Source organism: Mauremys reevesii, linkage group 26 (genome assembly GCF_016161935.1).
Source record: "Mauremys reevesii isolate NIE-2019 linkage group 26, ASM1616193v1, whole genome shotgun sequence".
Taxonomy (NCBI): domain Eukaryota; kingdom Metazoa; phylum Chordata; order Testudines; family Geoemydidae; genus Mauremys; species Mauremys reevesii.
Window position 1 is genome coordinate 249,441 of NC_052648.1, and position 23,815 is coordinate 273,255.

Here is a 23,815-nt window from a genome sequence, read left to right on the forward strand (position 1 = left end):
TTGCTTTCCAAAAGAACAACTTTGTTTCCTCTATAGTCTAACAGAAGAGCATTGCTCCTGGTAAATTTTCTGCCTTCACATAACAGGAGAAATGCAGATACTTAAGATGCTACTCTTTCAAAAAGCTAGATAAAAGCAATGTTCTCTTGTCTAAATTCAAAATACATTCAAATGAATGTAGCCTATTACAGCTGAAAATATAGGAAAAATAGTCAGTACTCTAAATCAACCACCTTCTAAGGAAGTTTGCATAAAAACTTTCTTTGGGGAGGAGGAGATACAAATCAAGGTAACATCCATAGGGGAGTCATTCTTTGACTGCCATTCCCTGTCTTTGTTGTTAGAATTACACTGTATTTACTAAGAATAATCATGTTTAGGCAATAAAGACAGAAAGAAGCCACACTTAGATAATACAGATGAGACGTATTTAGTATTTTTTTTGTTGGTTTCATTCCACTTTACAGATCCCTCTTAAATTTTGAATTATTTTGTTCAGAACCTTTTTCAGAAAGAAAGATTAAATACAATATTCTCTAATCAATAACATACGTCCTATGAAAACTGACCAAAAAAACACAACACTTCACCACACGCAGCATTCTAGATGGCAAAGAGATTACCTCTTGCTGCACAGTATATTCTCTTTCACTGCTCATCAGTGTCCTGGTGGTCTGTTTTATTGTATATGTAATGTATTATTATTTCTATTTTAAATTCTTGGAAGGCTCTTAGATACTATGGTGATAGAGACTCTGTAAGTAGATAGTTATGGGATTAACTGCTTCAAGGACCTTGTTACAATCACTCAATCCTTTTTTATGGTCGGTATTCACCAATACTCAGACCTGCAATGCTCCAAAATGCCTTATCAACTGGAAACCAAGTTTTTAAAGTATCTATCAGATCCTTCTGAGGAGTAAAACCAAAATGGCAGCTGCCAACTAGTGTTTGAAGATTTAATGGCTGCTATAATGCAGGATTTCATAAAGGTGGCAAGACTTAAATTTATTCCGTTGTTTGCACAAAGATTTTGCTTTATTAAATAATACTTCCCAAACATTGATTCAGTCTGGGGATACAGGCATGATTTACAACAAATGAGAACCTACAGTACCATCTGGAGTAAATCCATAAGGATGCTGCCTCTTTTTTAGTGGGGAGGTAGAAATTAGCTAACCTGCAGTGCCAACCAAATGAGCAATTCTGCTTTGTAAGTTGAATAGGTGTGAGAACTGCAAAGCAAAAGTGTCAGACTAGACCAAAATGTAATGTAAGGGAACTGGATGACCCACACTTAAAACGTATGGGGGTTACTGTGGCAGACTGACAATTTCCTGCAATATCCTGAATGAAATTTACTGAATTAAGTGAAACCTTACTGAATTAGGTTTAATACCTCTGGGTTGATTATTTAAAAATGTAATAGTGTATGTGCTATTGTGGAATTGTATGCAACTCCTCTAGGAAGAGGAGGATCCCAATATAATTCCTCCAGTTATCAGCCGTTTGAAGCCAGCCCTTGGAAAGATATATGCATATACCAATTAAACTGGATTCTCCAGGGACCAACAGACAAAGAAAGGATTTTTGGATAAACACCCTGACCTTAAACAGGCTCAGGGCCGCCTTCTTGATCCAGCAAACAGATAGAACCTCTCATGGAGGGCCCCAATCCTTATGGAAATATTAGAAGGATTTGGCCTACCAAGGCCCCTTAAGACTATGCGCTTACTCTGGGCTGAAGCAATGATGAACTTGAAACCATAAATTTCAAGGTGAGGTGTTGAAGAACTGGTCTTGCCAGAGCCCATGTTAGAATTAGTGTGATCTCTGGTAAGCTTATTAGCATGCAGATAGGACCTTTTATTGTTTTTAATATGTTTTCTCTGTAGTGCTTTTACCTTAAGAATAATATAGAGTGCTTAAAAAGAGCTGTGTGGTATCTATAATTGTGGGGAATCATACTCTTAACCATCTCTAAAGAGAAAGCAAACTGGTGTGTTTGGGCAGCTGGTCTCTGCTGGGAACAACACAGTAAAGGCAGGGAACAGTGCAGCCTGGAAATACCATGGTCAGAAGGGAGTCAGACGAAAGTCTCCACTGAAGAAAGGCAATGGCTGGGGAGCTAGAACCCTGAGAGTGGGTGCCTTGATGGACCATTGAGGGGAAATACAGGTTCAGTTGTCCTGAACTGTGACAGTTACAATATCTATCCTGATCTTGTAAAATGTTGTTTACCATAGTAAAAAAAAGTGTTTCTAGAAATTCTGGATGCTTGGCCCATACATTTTTATGTTACAGAAAATCTGGTGCCAGAGTTTAGAGACCAAACTGGAAGCATATCTGTGTCAGGATTATGCAATTTTTGGATTCACTGTTTAAGTCAACTGAAATATACCACAGCTTGATAAAAGTGGACTTAAAACTAACAGCTGTGAAGTGTCTCCCATTTGTAAACAATTTCACCAGCATCTGAACGGCTTAGAAAATGAAATCTTGGGACAGCAAATGACCTGAAGCTGAACAACATACTAAAACAAGGTTTATATTCTTAGCTTAACCTATACAGCAGATTCATTCGCATTTAGGTAACTCGCAAACAGAAACTGACCCATACACTCAGAAGCACCTCTGAACTGAACTAATGCAAAAATGTGTAGACTCATTTTGCCATTTACTGAAAATCTGATATTTAGTCCTAAGTACTGCAGGTCTGAATCAGCTGCTGGTCTTCTTAGAATTTTGGCTGACTGAGGTCAACAAGACAGAAAATTGTAAATTCCTCTTTATCAAAGAAGATGGGAAAACTGGGGGAATTGGCTACTAGGGAAAAAATGTACTTACCACTAGGTGGCTTGGGTCGTGGAGGAACATTTTTCTTCGGTGGGAGAGCTGGAGTGTCTGGCTTACTTTTAAAAGGGTCATCTGAGAATCCCATCCCTCCAAAAGAGGAGGTGAAAGGGTCTGAAGCTGTGGGCTACGAGATAAAGAAAAGGTAAACATATGCAGATAGTGAAGATGACCTGTTAGTTTCTATAAAGTTAACTGAAATTATTAATTCCTGTTTGAATTAACTCAGAAAAATGATAAGGAGTAAAATTCACGAAAGCACCTTAGAATCATAGAATATCAGGGTTGGAAGGGACCTCAGGAGGTATCTAGTCCAACCCCCTGCTCAAAGCAGGACCAATCCCCAACTAAATCATCCCAGCCATGGCTTTGTGAAGCCGGGCCTTAAAAACCTCTAAGTGACTAGGGTGTCTGAGTTCCATTTTCATAAGAACATAAGAAAGGCCGTACCGGGTCAGACCAAAGGTCCATCTAGCCCAGTATCTGTCTACCGACAGTGGCCAATGCCAGGTGCCCCAGAGGGAGTGAACCTAACAGGCAATGATCAAGTGATCTCTCTCCTGCCATCCATCTCCATCCTCTGACGAACAGAGGCTAGGGACACCATTCTTACCCATCCTGGCTAATAGCCATTTATGGACTTAGCCACCATGAATTTATCCAGTCCCCTTTTAAACATTGTTATAGTCCTAGCCTTCACAACCTCCTCAGGTAAGGAGTTCCACAAGTTGACTGTGCGCTGCGTGAAGAAGAACTTCCTTTTATTTGTTTTAAACCTGCTGCCTATTAATTTCATTTGGTGACCCCTAGTTCTTGTATTATGGGAATAAGTAAATAAATTTTCCTTATCCACTTTCTCAACATCACTCATGATTTTATATACCTCTGTCATGTCCCCCCTTAGTCTTCTCTTTTCCAAGCTGAAGAGTCCTAGCCTCTTTAATCTTTCCTCGTATGGGACCCTCTCTAAACCCCTAATCATTTTAGTTGCCCTTTTCTGAACCTTTTCTAGTGCTAGAATATCTTTTTTGAGGTGAGGAGACCACATCTGTACACAGTATTCGAGATGTGGGCGTACCATGGATTTATATAAGGGCAATAATATATTCTCAGTCTTATTCTCTATCCCCTTTTAATGATTCCTAACATCCTGTTTGCTTTTTGACCGCCTCTGCACACTGCGTGACATCTTCAGAGAACTATCCACGATGACGCCAAGATCTTTTTCCTGACTCGTTGTAGCTAAATTAGCCCCCATCATGTTGTATGTATAGTTGGGGTTATTTTTTCCAATGTGCATTACTTTACATTTATCCACATTAAATTTCATTTGCCATTTTGTTGCCCAATCACTTAGTTTTGTGAGATCTTTTTGAAGTTCTTCACAATCTGCTTTGGTCTTAACTATCTTGAGTAGTTTAGTATCATCTGCAAACTTTGCCACCTCACTGTTTACCCCTTTCTCCAGATCATTTATGAATAAATTGAATAGGATTGGTCCGAGGACTGACCCTTGGGGAACACCACTAGTTACCCCTCTCCATTCTGAGAATTTACCATTAATTCCTACCCTTTGTTCCCTGTCCTTTAACCAGTTCTCAATCCATGAAAGGACCTTTCCTTTTATCCCATGACAGCTTAATTTACGTAAGAGCCTTTGGTGAGGGACCTTGTCAAAGGCTTTCTGGAAATCTAAGTACACTATGTCCACCGGATCCCCCTTGTCCACATGTTTGTTGACCCCTTCAAAGAACTCTAATAGATTAGTAAGACACGATTTCCCTTTACAGAAACAATGTTGACTATTGCTCAAGAGTTTATGTTTTTCCTATGTGTCTGACAATTTTATTCTTTACTATTGTTTCAACTAATTTGCCTGGTACCGACGTTAAACTTACCGGTCTGTAATTGCCGGGATCACCCCTAGAGCCCTTTTTAAATATTGGCGTTACATTAGCTAACTTCCAGTCATTGGGTACCGAAGCCAATTTAAAGGACAGGTTACAAACCGTAGTTAATAGTTTCGCAACTTCACATTTGAGTTCTTTCAGAACTCTTGGGTGAATGCCATCTGGTCCCGGTGACTTGTTAATGTTGAGTTTATCAATTAATTCCAAAACCTCGTCTAGTGACACTTCAATCTGTGACAGTTCCTCAGATTTGTCACCTACAAAAGCCAGTTCAGGTTTGGGAATCTCCCTAACATCCTCAGCCGTGAAGACTGAAGCAAAGAATCCATTTAGTTTCTCTGCAATTACTTTATCGTCTTTAAGCGCTCCTTTTGTATTTTGATCATCAAGGAGCCCCACTGGTTGTTTAGCAGGCTTCCTGCTTCTGATGTACTTAAAAAATATTTTGTTATTACCTTTGGAGTTTTTGGCTAGCTGTTCTTCAAACTCCTCTTTGGCTTTTCTTATTACACTCTTGCACTTAAGTTGGCAGTGTTTGTGCTCCTTTCTATTTGCCTCACTAGAATTTGACTTCCACTTTTTAAAGTCAGTCTTTTTATCTCTCACTGCTTCTTTTACATGGTTGTTAAGCCACGGTGTCTCTTTTTTAGTTCTTTTACTGTTTTTCTTAATTTGGGGTATACATTGAAGTTGGGCCTCTATTATGGTGTCTTTAAAAAGGGCCCACGCAACTTGCAGGGATTTCACTTTAGTCACTGTACCTTTTAACTTTTGTCTAACTAACCCCCTCATTTTTGTATAGTTCCCCCTTTTGAAATTAAATGCCACAGTGTTGGGCAGTTGAGGTGTTCTTCCCACCACAGGGATGTTGAATGCTATTGTATTATGGTCACTATTTCCACACGGTCCTGCTATAGTTACCTCTTGGACCAGCTCCTGCGCTCCACTCAGGATTAAATCTAGAGTTGCCTCTCCCCTTGTGGGTTCCCGTACCAGCTGCTCCATGAAGCAGTCATTTAAAGTATTGAGAAATTTTATCTCTGCATTTCGTCCTGAAGTGAAATGTTCCCAGTCAATATGGGGATAATTGAAATCCCCCACTATTATTGGGTTCTTAATTTTGATAGCCTCTCTAATTTCCCTTAGCATTTCATCATCACTATTACTGTCCTGGTCAGGTGGTCGATAATAGATCCCTAATGTTATATTTTTACTAGAGCATGAAAATTTCTATCCATAGAGACTCTATGGAACATGTGGATTCGCTTAAGATTTTTACTTCATTTGAATCTACACTTTCTTTCACATATAGTGCCACTCCTCCCCCTGCACGACCTGTTCTGTCCTTCCGATATATTTTGTACCCCGGAATGATTGTGTCCCATTGATTGCTCTCAGTCCACCAGGTTTCTGTGATGCCTATTATAGCTATATCCTCCTTTATCACAAGGCACTCTAGTTCACCCATCTTATTATTTAGACTTCTGGCATTTGTGTACAAGCACTTTAAAAACTTGTCCCTGTTTATTAGCCTGCCTTTTTCTGATGTGCCAGATTCTTTTTTATGTGACTGTTTATCATCTGATCCGGCCCTTACGTTATACTTTTCAGTCCTCTGCTCCTGACTATAACCTGGAGATTCTGAGGGTAGTATTGAAGGGGGAACTGTCCGGTTGGAGGGGGGTTACCAGTGGAGTTCCTCAAGGCTCGGTTTTGGGTCCGATTTTATTCAATCTATTTATTGCTGACCTGGGAACCAAGAGTAGGAGTGGGCTGATAAAGTTTGCGGATGACACCAAGTTGGGGGGTATTGTCAATTCGGAAGAGGATCGGGATATTCTCCAGGGAGATTTAGATGACCTTGTAAACTGGAGTATTAGTAACAGGATGAAATTCAATAGTGAGAAGTGTAAGGTTATGCATTTAGGGATGTCTAACAAGAACTTTAGTTATAAGCTGGGGACGCACCAGTTGGAAGTAACGGAGGAGGAGAAGGACCTAGGAGTCCTGGTTGATCGCAAGATGACTATGAGTAGGCAATGTGATGTGGCCGTTAAAAAAGCTAATGCGGTCTTGGGTTGCATTAGGCGAGGTATTTCTAGTAGGGATAAGGAGGTGCTAGTCCCGTTATATAAGGCGTTGGTGAGACCTCATTTGGAGTATTGTGTGCAGTTTTGGTCTCCCATGTTTAAGAAGGATGAATTCAAACTAGAACAGGTACAAAGAAGGGCCACTAGAATGATCCGAGGAATGGAAGGCCTTTCGTATGAAAGGAGACTTGAGGAGCTCGGTTTGTTTTCCTTAACCAAGAGAAGGATAAGAGGAGATATGATTACACTCTTTAAATATATCAGAGGGATAAATACCAGGGAAGGAGAAGAATTATTTCAGCTCAGTGCTAATGTGGACACGAGGACGAACGGATATAAACTGTCAGTCAGGAAATTCAGGCTTTAAATTAGACGAAGGTTTCTAACCATCAGGGGAGTGCAATACTGGAACAGTCTACCGAGGGAAACAGTGGGGGCGAAGGACCTCCATGACTTTAAGATTAAGCTAGATAAGTTTATGGAGGGGATGGTATGATAGGATAACGGGCTTAGTCAATAGGTCAATTATGTGCCTGGTATGATATAACCTTTTCCAGAGGGTTTGGCTGGAGAGTCTTGCCCACATGCTCGGGGTTCAGCTGACCGCCATATTTGGGGTCGGGAAGGAATTTTCCTCCAGGGAAGATTGGCAATGGCTCTGGAGGTTTTTCGCCTTCCTCCGAAGCATGGGGCAGGGGTCACTTGCTAAGGAGTGGGTGGATCGGCTTATGTGGCCTGCATCTTGCAGGAGGTCAGACTAGATGATCATAATGGTCCCTTCTGATCTTGAATTCTATGATTCTATGATTCTCTATCATCAGACTCTCCCCTAAGAGAAGTCTGTGTCCGATCCACACGCTCCTCTGCAGCAGTCGGCTTTCCCCCATCTCCTAGTTTAAAAACTGCTCTACAACCTTTTTAATGTTTAGTGCCAGCAGTCTGGTTCCACTTTGGTTTAGGTGGAGCCCATCTCTCCTGTATAGGCTCCTCCCATCCCAGAAGTTTCCCCAGTTCCTAATGAACGTGAACCCCTCCTCTCTACACCATCGTCTCATCCACGCATTGAGACTCTGAAGCTCTGCCTGCCTACCTGGCCCTGCGCGTGGAACTGGGAGCATTTCTGAAAATGCCACCATAGAGGTCCTGGATTTCAGTCTCTTCCCTAGCAGCCTAAATTTGGCTTCCAGGACATCTCTCCTACCCTTCCCTATGTCATTGGTACCTACATGTATCACGACCACCGGCTCCTCTCCAGCACTACACATAAGTCTATCTAGATGCCTCGAGAGATCCGCAACCTTCGCACCAGGCAGGCAAGTCACCATACGGTTCTCCCCGTCATCACAGACCCAGCTATCTACATTTCTAATAATCGAATCTCCCATTACTAACACCTGGCTTTTCCTAGAAACTGGAGTTCCCTCCCCCCGAGAGGCAACCTCAGTGCGAGAGGCAACCCCAGCACCATCTGGAAGGAGGGTCCCAACTACGGGAAGGTTTCCCTCTGCTCCCATCGACTGCTCTACTTCCCTGGGCCGTTCTTCCTCCTCAACAGCACAGGAGCTGTCTGAGCAGAGGTGGGACAATTCTACAGTGTCCCGGAAAGCCTCATCAACATACCTCTCTGCCTCTCTTAGCTCCTCCAGTTCCGCCACCCTGGCCTCCAAAATCCGTACATGGTCTCTGAGGGCCAGGAGCTCCTTGCACCGGCTGCACACATACGCCACCCACCCACAGGGCAGGTAATCATACATGCAACACTCAGTGCAATAAACTGGATAGCCCCCACTCTGCTGCTGGGCTTCTGCCTGCATTGTCTCCTAGTTAGTAGAAGGGTGGTTTACAGAAAGGAGTTTTGGAATGTGGTTCGGTTTACAGGTTTTAGCGTTTTGGGGGGGGCCACAGGGAAGGGGTTACGGCTGGCGAGGGACTCCCACTCCCTTCCCACTCACCTTCTAAACTCCCTTTCAAAAACACCTAAGTCCCTTAGGAGCCTAACTCCTAATAATTTTCATTGGTACTTAGACCTTAAGTCACCTAAGGCACTTTTTACAATTTTTATCCCTAGAAAAATCCTGACAAGAGAGAAAAGGCACTTGGGGAATAATAAGGAGAAAGAATGGGAGGTAAAACTGTATTTTATTCCTATTTTTATCTTATCCTTCTGTACAGAAACAGTAACTAATCTGGTATTTGGAGTACTGGATGCAGTAAAATGTACTCAATGCGTACATACCTATTGAAAATTTCATATATATAAAAAAGGACTATTTCACAGCTGTCACATATCACTTCTTTTATGTTCACATACACACACTTGTTCCTAAGGGTTTGTCTATACATAGAGTTAGTACATGGCAAGCTGGGGTGTAAATCTATAGTGCACTAACTGGCCCCATGGACCCTTCTACTGCACACTAAAAGATCTGTAGCATACAATCCTGCCAGAACAAGAGATGCAAAACCTGCAGACATATTTCCACTGCTACAATGATCATCCCAAACACACCTCTCAAGATCCATGGACCCTACACATGCCTATCACAACTTGTGGTGTACCTCATCCAGTGCATTAAATGCCCCAACAACTATGGGGATGAAACAAGACAATCACTACGCTCGCGAATGAACTCACACAGGAAAATGATAAAAGACAAGAACACCCTATCACCTGTGGGTGAACACTTTTCACAAAACAATCACTCTATATCTGACCTATCAGTCCGCATCCTGAAAGGAAACCTGCATTGCAGTTTCAAAAAATGAGCCTGAGAGCTTAAAATTCATTACTCTGCTAGACACTAAAAATCATGGACTAAACAGTGACACTGGATTTATGGCTTATTACAACTATCTGTAACCCACTAACCCCCTCTTTTTGTCCTATGACTGCAGAGGTGTTAACAGGCCATTCTACCTTGAATGGTCCCTTATAATATGTGCTAATTACTTATGCTAAACAATCTGTCCCACCTTTCCTAGACCTGAAGAAGACTTCTGTAAGTTTGTCTACACAGCAAACAGATACCAGCAGCTGAGCAGTGCCAGCCAACTCTGGGTTGCGGGCAGGGGTGGCGAGTTATATGGGCCTGTGCTCCACCAATATGAGATCAAGGGGCCCGTCTCTCAAAGTTCGGAGCTGGGTCTCTCCCCTGGCCCCGCCTGCCACCCCCAAGCAATTTAAAAGGCCCAGGGCCCCCGCTGCCACCACTGGCAGTGCAATGGTGCTAAGGCAGATTCCTGCCCGCCTGCTCCACTCCACTTCACTTCCGGAAGCGGGTGGCATATCCCTGTGGCCCGGGGTGGGGGAGGTGTCTCTGTGCGCTGACCCCACCCCAAGCTGTGGCCAATGGGAGCTGCGGGGGCGGTGCCTGTGGGCAGTGGTGTGTGGAGATCACTCTGGCCCTCTGCCTGGGAGCTGCTGCCAGAGGGGTGTGTGTGTTGCTTTCGGGAGCCGCCCAAGGTAAATGCTGCACTCCTCACCCTCTCCTGCCCCTCCCAATCCCCTGCCTCCAAAATCCCTCCCAGAGCCTGCCCCCCATACTCCTTCCTGCCAGGGGCGGCTCCAGGCCCCAGCACGCCAAGCGCGTGCTTGGGGCAGCAAGCCGCGGGGGTGCTCTGCTGGTCGCCAGGAGGGCGGCAGGTGGCTCCGGTGGACCTGTCGCAGGCATGCCTGCGGAGGGTCCGCTGGTCCTGCGGCTTCGGTGGAGCATCCGCAGGCGTGCCTGCGGGAGGTCCACCGGAGCCATGGGACCAGCGGACCCTCCGCAGGCACGTCTCCAGGAGGTCCACTGGAGCGCGGGACCGGCGACAGGCAGAGCGCCTCCCACGGCATGCTGCCGTGCTTGGGGCGGCGAAATCGCTAGAGCCGCCCCTGCTTCCTGCACCCTAACCCCCTGCCCGAGACTTGACCCCGCAAGCAAACTCCCTCCCAGAACCCACCCCTTGTAAAGGACCCTGCCAACCATTTACAAATAAATATATAAAAAGTGATTCCACTTTTATTTATTCATTGCTCTACTGCAGTTTTATCATGTTTTGAAACATATGTTAAATTTTGATTCTGCAACAAAAAAGGAGTTCTGTAGGTAAAGCTCTGGAAGGCTCAAGCTCATAGGGAGACCCTACTGAGAGTTCTGCTATTTAAAACCAAACATCTCTATTTGTAGAGGCTGCTGCCATCCAGTGGAGGAAAAAAGCTTTATAAGCAAAACAAGACACAGAGGAAATATTTTGGCCACAAAGACATTATGATTTTAAAATCACTTGAAAATGTATCTTTAAATGTTTTATTTTCTTTCCCTGTTTATGAAAATCCCTTAGAAAATAAAATCTATTTCCTACCCAATATTTTCTCTAAAGTGCACACACATTCAACTTGTCATTGTAAGGCTGACAGTAAAGGTTGGGTGACTGACATTCATTTTAACTCTCCAAAAAGAATCTTGGAAAAAATTACATGGACTTTCTGAAGTTTTAATTTGTGATGTCTTTGTTAGTAAAGGAGCCCCCCCAAAAAAACTGGACTTTCTGGAGAAATTTCAAGAAATGTTCACTTTTAAATATTTCCTCTGGAAAAAAAGTTAGCAAATTTTTGACCAAATAAATAACAAAGAGTTATGTTATGTTAAAATTTGGAGAGTAAATTCAAATACAGAAAGTCAAATGAAGGGATTTGAATCCTGTTTTCCATGTAAACGCAATCTTAACTACGGAACCACCAGAGTAACTCAATAATAATAATTTGGTCACCTAAATTACACTAGAACACAGACACGCCCCTCTACCACTCCCCCCAAAAAATGTAGAGGATTTTGGTGACACAGACAAACAAGTCATTAAAACTCTACTGTGTCCAAAATAATTATATCACTAGTCCCTTTCAAAGGGTTTTTCCAAATGTGACTGCAAGATTTTGCTTGTTTCAATATAATGCTATTATTTTCTTCACACTCATCAAGAATCAAATTAAAAATAAAAATGAAAAACATGTTTATAGAGAAGGACTGATACTTCCTTTGGTAACATTTACCTTTGACATCTGGCTAAAATCTGCAAAACCCTCATTGCTACTGAAGGCACCACTTCCAAACGGGTCTAACGTTCCAAAAGGATCTGAAACAAGTATAGAACAAAGCTATATGTTTTTTATTTTGTTTAATGTAATACCTAGACAGAGGAAAAATCTACTGTCACTAAAGTAGATCACCAGACAAATTAAAAAAGGAGACCAACATAAAAAAGTCCTCTTAATACTAGTGCCAATAGCACAAATTATTTAATAAATTCACAGGAAAGTCATGTTTTTCTCTTTATGATGTAGTCAAAATCATGACAAAGTCTCTTTAAATATGAGCTGACATGATTTCATAAAACATTTGCTATAAAATACCATCAAGTCAGCAATCATGACTTTAGTGAACTAAAAGAATGATCAATTTTTTTTCCCTTGGGTGAAAAATTTGGCAGTAACAAGACATGAACTGTTACCAAGAGGGAAAGATATAAGGAGAGAAGCTCAATTAGTTGAACTTCCATCTGTTCACTCCATTCAAGCTCTCTTTTGTAGGCCACAGTTTCTTTTTAATGCTGTTCATTCAGACTTTGTCTGTTACTTAAGGGCTTGTTTACATGGAGAACCCAGGAAAATTAATCTGAATTAACAGAAGGTATGAATTTGAAGTTGATTATTTAAACCATATTAAAACTCTGTGTGAACACCCTCATTCAGAATTAAAGTGGCCTTAATTTGGTTTAGTTAAGGGTATGGCTACACTTGCAGCTGTACAGCGCTGCTGCGGGAGCGCTCCCGCGGCAGCGCTTTGAAGTGCGAGTGTGGTCGTGGCGCCAGCGCTGGGAAAGAGCTCTCCCAGCGCTGCAGGTACTCCACCTCCCTGTGGGGATTAGCTTACAGCGCTGGGAGCCGCGCTCCCAGCACTGGGGCACTGTTTACACTGGCGCTTTACAGCGCTGCAACTTGCTGTGCTCAGGGGGGTGTTTTTTCACACCCCTGAGCGAGAAAGCTGCAGCGCTGTAAAGCGCCAGTGTAGCCAAGGCCTTAGATCAGGGGTAGGCAACCTATGGCATGGGTGCTGAAGGCGGCACACGAGCTGATTTTCAGTGGCACTCCCACTGCCTGGGTCCTGGCCACTGGTCTGGGGAGCTCTGCATTTTAATTTAATTTTAAACTAAGCTTCTTCAACATTTTACTTTACATACAACAATAGGTTAGTTATATATTATAGACTTATAGAAAGAGACCTTCTAAAAAGGTTAAAATGTATTACTGGCACGCGAAACCTTAAATCAGAGTGAATAAATGAAGACTCAGCACACCACTTCTGAAAGGTTGCTGACCCCTGCCTTAGATAAATCAAATTCAGACTCGTTTAATTCTGAAAGATGGTGTTCACACAGTGGTTTAAATAATCCACTTTAAATTCACACCTTTAATTAATTTGGATTAATTTTCCTGGGTTTCCCCATGTACAAACCCAAGACTACTCAGACCACATTCCAACTCTCTCAAAGATTCCTTTCTCAAGCATTGTTTTTCCAAAGGTTAGAAAACAGTATCTCTAAATTCCTGTTTATTTCTAATATCCTAATTTTTAAATTCTGTTCCTCAATTAAGCCCATAACCAATATGAACAATTTATCAACTTCAGCAAACTCTTCCATGACCTTAAAAACTTCTATAAGTCACCCTGAAGTCTTTTTTACCAATAAGAATCAGCCATGCTCAAATGAGACACGTTCTTAACGAAGGTAGACCCAGACTGTCTCATCCAGAGGAGAAGGGGAGAAAAAGGGGTAGCACATGAAAATTCTCCCCTCATGGAAGATTTCTCCATATTCTGCCCCTGGGTGAGGTGTGTGGTTTTCCTACCTGAGGTCCAGGTAGTTTGGTCCTCAGAAGCTATGGATATTGAGAGAGCTGCTAGAAGGACAGAGCCGTCTGCATCCAGACCCTCTGCACTAGCTGCACATCTCCCGGCTCCCCGGCAGCATGGTTCCACTGGAGTCACATTGCCAGGGACTGCCCTACCCACTTGGAATTCCCCACTTAAAGAGGAATTTCCCAAAAGAGTTAATGTTGCGTCAGGTTGGATGTAATTTATCTCCTGTTTCTTCACTGCTTGTTTAGAAGAAAGGTTAGGAGCAATGCATAGCGCATGTGTGGAATATCCCTTGACAGTCTGTAATAAGTACATTGTGATGATGTATCCCATAGAATTGCAGTCTGCTTTTGCTATTCCGAGGCTTGAGGGCGAACAGGGTACAATTTCCAGGGCTAGTGCTAGCCCATTGGGGGTCCTAAGCAGGAATATTTTTGGGCCCCCCCCACAACACATACTAATAATAGGGGGCCCCCTTGAGCTGCTTAGGGCCCTAAGCAATTGCTTGGTCTGCTTATGCTTATGCACTGGCTCTAGCAATCTCCAAATTTTAACTGACATACTTGTGTGTCAAAAAGGCAGCACAATTTACCTGTGCATTTTACAGGAAGAAAATACTTCCCTCTTACCTGGGCCTTTTGAAGAGATACTTGAAGATGTGAAAGGATCGCTACTTTCAAAGGGGTCAGGCTAAATGAGGAGGAAAGAAGAAATGGCATGTTAATAATTTTAATGTATTCTGCACTTACCTTTCTGTGTATACCAAAATCTTCAATACATTATGAAAACTGCTATTCTAGGCCAAATTAATCTCTAGTACAGTGGTTCTCAATTTTTTTTTTCCCCACAGACGACGTGAAAATTGCTGAATGTCTCAGCGGACCACCTGTTTGGATAAAAGCGCTATATAAAAAAATCCTCAATAATAATTAAGGTTTTTTTGTTCTACAAATAAAAGCACACGACACATATTTTAATATCAGTAGTCTTACCTTTCTAATGCGATGGATGTGCCCCCTTTCCCCCACCATGGCAGCCTCCGATCTGGGGCTGTGAAGGACGGGGGTCTCCCCCCCATCACAGCAGCCACAGAGCTGAGGCTGGGAAGGAGAGCCATCTCTCCCTGGCAGCCATAGCCCTGGAGCTGAGGAAAGTCGACTCTTTCTCTGGCTGCCGCAGCCCTGCATGTCCCAAATTCCCCCCAGCCCTTCTTCTCACTCCAGTGCCCCTTCCCACCTACCCCCTATTCCCCCCAAGGCCACCATACCTCACCTTACATGTGCGTCTTCTCCAGGCACCTAATTAGTGGAGCGACACCTGCATGGCTCCACTAATTAGGTGGGTGGCCCTTCATTCTTTCAATGTGCAGCTACCCAGGCATGCACCTTAGAGGGAACTATCCGCGGACTACCTGAATGAAGCTCGCAGACCACAGTTTGAGAACCTCTGCTCTAGTATAATTCTTGTATAGTTGATGGACTTTGAATTTGACCAAATACTATGAAATACTCTTGTTGGATAAATACACATTATTAGTGTATGTAAGTTTTGATAGCAATGATACAACGTGGGGTTGCTGACAATAAAGGCAAGTATTCCATTGAGCAGAACACATTCCAGAGCAGGGGATCTTACAGTAAAATAAAGCTGGTACTAGTCTATGATGCAAAGCCAAGAACATACTTGTACAGAAGTCGGTTATCAAAATGTTCAGACTTGAGTGCCAAAAGTTGGCATTTAAATAGACCTGGCTTAATTTCAGAGCTGCTGAAAACTTCTCATTAAATAAACAAACAGTAGCTACAGGTACTCATCAGCTCTGAAAATCTGGCCACTTATTTAGCTGCATATCTTTAGGCACTGAAGTTTGAAAATGTTGCCCTATGCTTGTAAATAGAAAGGAATTCTCTGAAACACATTTTCACCATAAGGATACCATTACTCTGCTATAAGTAGGGCCCTCCCAAATTCACAGCTGTGAAAAACGTGTCATGGACTGTGAAATCTGGTCTTTTGTGTACTTTTACCCTATAATATACAGATTTCACAGGGGAGACCAGAGTTTTTCAAACTGTGGGTCCTGACAAAAAGAGGGGGGGGGGGGGCTGCAAGGCTATTGTAGGGGAGGTCATGGTATTGCCACCCTTACTTCTGCACTGCCTTCAGAGCTGGGTGGCCAGAAAGTGGCATCTGCTCACCAGGCGCCCAGCTCTTAAGGCAGCACTGCCAGCAGCAGCGCAGAAGTAAGTGTAGCAATGGGAGGCCAGAGAGTAGCGGCTGCTGGCTGAGGGTCCAACTCTGAAGGCAGCAGCACAGAAGTAAGGGTAGCAATACCATACCATGCCAACCTTCACTTCTGCGCTGCTGCTGTCAGTGGCACTGCCTTCAGAGCTGGGCTCCTGGCCAGCACCTGCTGCTCTCCAGCCAGCGAGCCCTGATGGCAGCGCAACTGCCAGTAGCAGCACAGAAGTAAAAGTAGAAATACCGCAACCCCCCTACAATAACCTTGCGATGCCCCCACTAACCCCTGTTGGGTCAGGACCCCTACAATTATAACACCGTGAAATTTCAGATTTAAATATCTGAAATCATGAAAATTTATTATTTTTAAAATTCCATGACCGTGAAATTGACCAAAATGGACCATGAATTTGGTGAAGCCTTAGCTGTAAGGCAAGTACAAAATCTTGACTCTGAACTACTCTTTATTCAAATCCATTATGAATTATGTTACACCAACACAACTTTGCCAAATACCCAAAATGATTACCTACCAAGAATACTCATATAAAGTTGGTATTGTATGACTTATGTTGTGCCACTGAGTAAGTATGTCAGTTACAGAATGATGGATGTTTGGCAATGCATACTATTTCACATTGATGGTAGTGTGGTCCAGGACAAAATTTCCATAAAATGGAGACAAGGCAAAGGGGGTTAATTTAATTCCTAGTATAAGAGCTCATGATGAGCTGCTGTAACAGCTGTAAGTTATCAGTTCCAATGGAAATGAGCAGAACTTGGTAATTCACACCCACTATTCAAGAATGTAATTAGTCACATGTCACCTTTATAAGACTTGAAAAGAAAATCTCCAGACACCTTTCTCCTGTTTTGCCTTTTAGGCAAGGTACCTGCATAACAGTAGAAAAGTTTATTATAGTGCAATATGCACAAATTTAAAAATTACCTACCTTTGAGGGCAGTGTGGGTTTTTTTGTGAATGGATCTGAGGTAAATGGGTCATTCTTCACCTGTTTCTTAAAAAAATCCTCAGAAACAGAACTACGAAATGGGTCACTTTCTTTAAATGGATCCCCTCCAAATGGGTCTAGCAAAAGAGTTAAGGGATGTAAACAAAATGTACTGCTTTACAGGTAAAACACTAGACAATGTGCTATAGGGAACAATCCTGCATTAGCAAGGAGTCAGAACAAATATGCCTTTATCTCAAACTTATTTATCAAATAATAAATGATTGATATATTCTACTCTAAAAAAGGAGAAACTATTATGATTATTTTAAATTCCAATTAAATTGATGTTTTATGGAGTTTATATTACAATTATGAACTACATTTAATAAAATTGTATATACCTTAATAAACTTCTTCCTGAGCTCACTCACACGAATACACATACTCTGGGCTTCCCCGTTTAAACTAAAAACCAAACACACACACACTCTCTCTCTCTGGGCTCCCCAGTTTAAACTGGGAATCTGAAGTCTTGGAAGGCCAGCTCTATACTGGGCATATCTATATTTGGCTATAAATTATATCCCATCTGTCTAAAAGGAAAAGCTTTTACCTGTTGAAACAGGTGGTTGTTCTGAAAAGGGATCATTCTGGAATGGATCATCTAGGTAAAAAAAAGAAAAAGATCTTGTTTTGTCACCTACTTACAGAATGTCTTCACTGCCCTATAGTTTCACTAATGGGGTATGAACAGCAGGCACACCAAAGTGCTGCACTGTAACTCCCTTGTGTAGATGCTGCAGGAGCAAACTTAAAAGAGTAAACTCTGGACCTTTAAGTTTGTACCCAGAGCATCCACACAGGGAAGTTACAGTGCAGCACTTCAGTGAGCATTGCTCTTCACACCTCTTAGTCCAAACTGCAGGGCACTGCAGACATACACTCAGTTAATAAGATTAGCACAGTTTGTAAAAATACATTTATAGTACAATATGGTCTTCTGGTTCTTATATTAGCCATCAGTTACTTACTGCCTTTGAAAGGGTCTGCTCCTTTAAAAGGATCAGATCTGAATGGATCTTCAGCCTGGAATGGGTCTGTATGCAATTCCTGTGTATTATTACTAAACAATAACGCTTTATTCTTGAAGGGATCATCCTAGAATTAAGAAGAGAAATATCACAAAGATTTTATCAATATTAAAATGATTAATCATCCAGTTAGAATTCTGATGCATCTTATTCCTGTTCAATGTTATTTTAAATTCAAGAAGCTCCTTATTGAAACCAGAAGTGCCCTTTAAACTGAAGCAAATGTCATAAATACATTGCTTGAGGCTACACAGAACATCAATAACTGCATACAGCACACAAAAATGTGTTATTTCTGATTTTTGTGTATTAATTTCTGAAATGCCTTCACAAAAACTTTCTAAAATTCCACCCATCTAGATTTTGCAAAAGCCTCAATTCCATGTAAAACATCTTAATTTCCAAGATAAATATATCTTTCCACAAATCTTTGGCTATTGATCGCTGTCTAAACTATGGTAGAGCAGGAACAATTATAACAAAACTGTTTCGAATGGATCTACCCCAGTCCATTTGACAAGCAAGAATGGGATGGATTTCTTCTAAAAACATGCTACCCTAGCTATGCTGGAAACTAACTTTCCTACACAGATGTAATCCACAGGATAGTTTTCAGGTTAACTATGGTTATTGCTAGCACAGTTCAAGCCAATTTTGATAAACTAGAAAAAACAAGCCACAACCACAACACATGAACTGACAAAGTTGTGTCAATTCTTCATCATATGCATTTGTTTGTATGATATATCCTTACACCCTTGTCTTTGCCTATTTTGTGTCTGCTAGACTGTAAATCCTCTGAAGTAGGGATTGTCGCTTATCTATGTTTGTACAGCACTCAGTACAATGGAGCTCCAATCCTGATTGATTTGACCATAATAAATGTTTACTAACAACAACAGACAAGGCTTTGGAGTTTACAAAACTAAAGGATCTCTCCTCAGTATAGAAGACACAAATGAAGTCTAAAATTAAATTTTTCAACAGCAAAAGAAACAAAATACAGAGGAGGCAGGAAGGATTAAGAAACAGGAAAGAAACAAATGCTTTACAAACTTTTCTATGAACATCGAGTTTTCTTCCAATAAGTGATTCTCAGTCTTTACTAATAAAAGCAACATTCCAGAGACTTCCACTTGAAATTGAGTTTGACAATAACCATTAAAGCACAAAGACTGAGCAGCAAAGTATTAAAAAACAACAAGTCTGTGAGAACATCACTGTTCTGAGATAATCCCTTTCTTTCGCAAGTGTTTTCCGTTTCTTGCTTGAGCAGAGACAAAGTAATGCAAGGCAGAAAGGTACAGTACTTTCTGAATGTTTATTAGGCCAGTGTACTAAATAAACTATATACAATATTCTATAAGTATTTGCATATTATGAATGCTATCACATTTCACTTAAATGTTTATTTTTAAATAGATCAAAGTGCTTTGGATACCTAAAAACAGAAACACTACCTAAAAAGCTATTCTACTTTCACTTTTATATAATCAAGACTTCTAAAATAGCAAAATAAAATCTGATTTCTACAAAAAATAAAAAAAACCCAATAAAAATGGAAAAATAAAATTTTCTTGAAACTCCCTTCAAACTGGGTATTTTGTAGACAGTGTTCATAACTTTTTAATTTTACAGAAGATTTTAAATGACAATTATTTAAAAGAGCAAAAAATTTCAACCTTCCTCTTATGCTGGGATAAATTGTGGTCAGGTATAATAGCAAATGTAGAACAATGAGTTTTGCTCAAACAAGATCCAATACATCAGCACATCTCTTTGACTTGACTTTTTCCTTAGATAGGCCTCCAAATTATGAATGGGAGCTCATGGTACAATCAGGCTAACCCTACAGTAAGCATCTTATTTACAGAAGGGTTTGCAATATGGCTTCCCTTGGAGAGGACACACGAACAGCATATGGATGGATACAACATAATGACAAAGTTGGAGAAATGAACATACAAATTGTAAGCATTGGTTGTTTATGTAATTTACTAAGGATTACTATTAGTAATAGCTGCCTAAAGGAAATCAGTTAAGAGAGTTCTTAAGATCCTGAAGGAATATATGGAGGCAAAATAAACAGCTAAAATAAATATACTGGATGAGAGAACAGTGATGCTGGGAATATTTTAGAGGAAGACAAAGACGTCCATATATTATTTTTGGATAAACTCTTGTGGTTTAGGTTGTATTGCTGAAGTGTGCAAATGTACAACTCACATCCTACAGAAAAGCAGAAACCGTACATGACTGAAGGACTCCAAGAGAACAGCTGGACTGGAATTAAAAAAAAAATGTTTTCCTATTTTGCTCAGCCCAAAAGTCAGACAGGCAACACATTAGTTTGGTCTACATTTAAAACTTTTACCTGCATAACTATGTCACATAGGAGTATTGGGGGGGGTGGGGGGAAAATCACAACCATAACCAATATCTATGCCAGGAAAAGCTCTTGCATTCATGCAGTTATACTGGCAACAATTCCTTTGGACAGTATAGCTTATTTAGTTTGAAGAACTGCTATAAGCTATACCAACAAAAAGACCTCTTTTGCTGGAATAAGTTGCATCTCCAGTAGGAGAGTTTGACAGTACAGCTATACCAGCAAACTATTTCTAGCATAGATAAGATATAAGAATTAATCATCACGAGAACTAAAATGTTCTAAGCCTGTGGATGGAGGCTGCCATCTTGCAGAGATTACAGTGCCTTTTAAGATCACACAGTCAACTAAATAAAAATCTTTTTACAATTTGAGTTTAGGTGCAAGTTACAAATCTAATGATTGTAAAATGTATTTTACACTGCATTGAACCATAAATCCACTTGTTACTTTAATTCAGTCTTTACCATAGCTCCAAAATTGCCTCTTTCTTTCTGTGCAATTCCTTCACTTATGTCCGCTAAATTCGTCATACTACCACCATGAATCCCATTCCGAGCGTCATTATTTTGTTCAATACTTTTACTGATTTCCTGGTGACTCTCTTGAAGTTGAGAAAGTTTACTTCTTGCCTAAATAATGAAAAACATTTCAGTATCATGCAGGATTAGACATACACTCATATGAGCAAGCAACTTGCTACTCTTTGAGAAAACTAGTACTCATTGACAAATCTGAACATTGCATTCACTCCGGAATTTGGTTACTCCAGGGCTCCAGAGATATGGGAGTAATTCTATGTGAGGTTAAAAACAATGTCAAAGTGTTACAGTGTTGTCCTGACTATTTTTTTTACATGAACTGGTAATCAAACTACTAGTCTGCAGTCACAAAACCCTATGCAATTATAGCAGTCTATTTTTCTTCTGCAGGATTTATTTTGTAGATGCAGTTCATCCCTTCCTGAACAACTGGGCTTTAAAAGAGGGAGAAAGATGTTTATAGGACTACAGAGAATACCTGATTAATTTCTTCTTGTGTTGATTTTAAAGATTTAATTATTGTTTCAAGTTGCACTTTTCCTGCTTGGATACTTTGTTCTAGCTGAGTCTCTTCTTGCTGGAGACGATTCAGCTCTGCTTTTGCTCTATTCAGATCATCTTCCTGTGATTTTAAATCTGATTCCTGAGACTGAATCTCCATTTTCAATGATGAAATCTGAAAAAAATTGCCATGCAGTGCCAACTTCAGAGTGCAAATTGAAATTAAAGTAACATTATTATTAATTGTGATAATTAATATTTCATTATATTCAAGATACTCAAGATAGTTAAATCCCAGGCAGACTGTGAAGAGCTACAAAAGGATCTATCAAAACTGGGTGACTGGGCAACAAAATGGCAGATGAAATTAAATGTTGATAAATGCAAAGTAATGCACATTGGACCCCAAACTATACATATAAAACGATGGGGTCTAAATCATAGGCGCAGACTTCCCCTCTTTCCCCTGAGTGCTCAACACCCCCTCTGCCCCTGGCCCTGCCTCCACTCCACCACTTCCATTAGGCCCTGCCCCTTCCCAGCCCCCATTCCAACCCCTTCCCCAAAGTCCCCGCCCCCCAACTCTGCCCCCTCCCTGCCGATATTCCAACTCCTTCCACAAATCCCCACCCCGGCCCTGTATCTTCCCTGCCTCCTCCCCGAGCGTGCCACATTCCCGCTCCTTCTCCCGCCCCCCCCCCCCCCACCAGTGTGCTAACGCTGCCGAACAGCTGTTTGGTGGCGGCCAGGCAGGAAATGCTGGGAGGTAGGCGGAGGAGCGGGGACATGGCGCGCTTGGGCCATAGGCAGCAATTCCATGGCTGCTCCGGGGCTGGAGCACCCACAGGGAAAAACTGGTGGGTGCTGAGCACCCACCAGCAGCTCCCTGTGGCCCCGCCCCCCTGCTCCAGCTCACCTCCGCCTCCTCTGCGAGCATGCTGCTGCGCCCTGCTTCTCCCCCATCCCTCCCAGTGCTTGTGCTGCCAAACAGCTGATTCGTGCAAGCCTGGGAGGGAGGGAGAAGGAGGAGGAATGCGGCACGCTGGGGGAAGAGGCGGGGCCAGGGCAGGGATCTGAGGAGGGATCCAATGGGGCAGAGAGCGAGCAGAGTCAGGGCCGGGATGGGGTGCAGAGTCAGGGCTGGGATGGGGGGCAGGGCCGGGGATTTGGGGAGGGATCCAATAGGGCAGAGAGGGGGCGGAGTCGGGGCGGAGTCGGGGCAGGGCCAGAGTTGGGGGCGGGGGAGCATGAGCACCCACCGGTGCCAACAAAACTTGGCGCCTGTGGCTCGGGGGGGGGGAAGAGGAGATGGGGCAGAGGGTAAGGGGAGCTTGGCTGCCGGTGGGTGCGGAGCACCCACTAATTTTTCCCTGTGGGTGCTTGAGTCCCGGAGCACCCACAGAATCAGCACCTATGGTCTAAATTAGCTTTTACCAATCAAGAAAGAGATCTTGGAGTCATTGTGAATAGTTCTCTGAAAACATCCACTCACTGTGCAGTGGAAGTAAAAAGAGCAAACAGAATGTTGGTAATAATTAAGAAAGGATAAATAAGACAGACAATATCATATTGCCTCTAAATAAATCCATGGTATGCCCACATCTTGAATACTACGTGCAGAAGTGGTCGCTCCATCTCAAAAAAAAAAAAAAATATTGGAATTGGAAGAGGTTCAGAAAAGGCCAACAAAAATGATTAGGGGTATGGAACAGCTGCCATATGAGGAGAGATTAATAAGACTGGGACTTTTCAGCTTAGAAAAAGACAGCTAATGGGGGGATATGATAGAGGTCTATAAAATCATGACCAGTGTGGAGAAAGTAAATAAGGAAGTCTTATTTATTACTTCTCATAACACAAGAGCTAGGGGTCAACAAATGAAATTAATAGGCAGCAGGTTTAAAACAAACAAAAGGAAATATTTTTTCACACAACACACAGTCAACCTGTGGAACTCTTTGCCAGCGGATGTTGTGAAGGTCAATACTATAACAGGGTTAAAAAAAGAACTAGTTAAATTCATGGAAGATAGGTCTATCAATGGCTATTAGCCAGGATGGGCAGGGATGGTGTCGCTGGCCTCTGTTTGCCTGAAGCTGGGAATGGCCGACAAGGAATGGATCACTTGATGATTACCTGTTCTGTTCATTCCTTCTGGGGCACCTGACATTGGCCATTGTTGGAAGACAGGATACTGGGCTAGATGAACCTTTGGTCTGACCCAGCATGCCCATTCTTATGCTCTTATATTAAATGTTGGGGTGTATGGGGTTGTCAGGGAGGGGTAGTACCTCTGATGGGGGAGCAGCCGTACTCCTAGGAGTAGCTCATCCACTTTGGTCC

At 42.1% G+C, this 23,815-nt stretch overlaps 1 protein-coding gene across 11 annotated transcripts in view; it reads right to left on the reverse strand.

Moving 5' to 3' along the window:
• The window catches only part of EPS15L1 (epidermal growth factor receptor pathway substrate 15 like 1), a 91,019-nt gene that overhangs the window by 24,276 nt on the left and 42,928 nt on the right, over positions 1-23,815 (reverse strand). For all 11 annotated transcript variants that reach the window (XM_039515424.1, XM_039515426.1, XM_039515430.1 and 8 more), the window contains 8 exons: positions 21,450-21,647; positions 20,897-21,061; positions 17,981-18,107; positions 17,563-17,613; positions 16,947-17,083; positions 14,382-14,442; positions 11,886-11,968; positions 2,848-2,980 (listed from right to left, as the gene is read on the reverse strand). In XM_039515424.1, the coding sequence (XP_039371358.1) occupies positions 2,848-2,980; positions 11,886-11,968; positions 14,382-14,442; positions 16,947-17,083; positions 17,563-17,613; positions 17,981-18,107; positions 20,897-21,061; positions 21,450-21,647 (955 nt within the window). The remainder of the gene's footprint in view (positions 1-2,847; positions 2,981-11,885; positions 11,969-14,381; positions 14,443-16,946; positions 17,084-17,562; positions 17,614-17,980; positions 18,108-20,896; positions 21,062-21,449; positions 21,648-23,815) is intronic.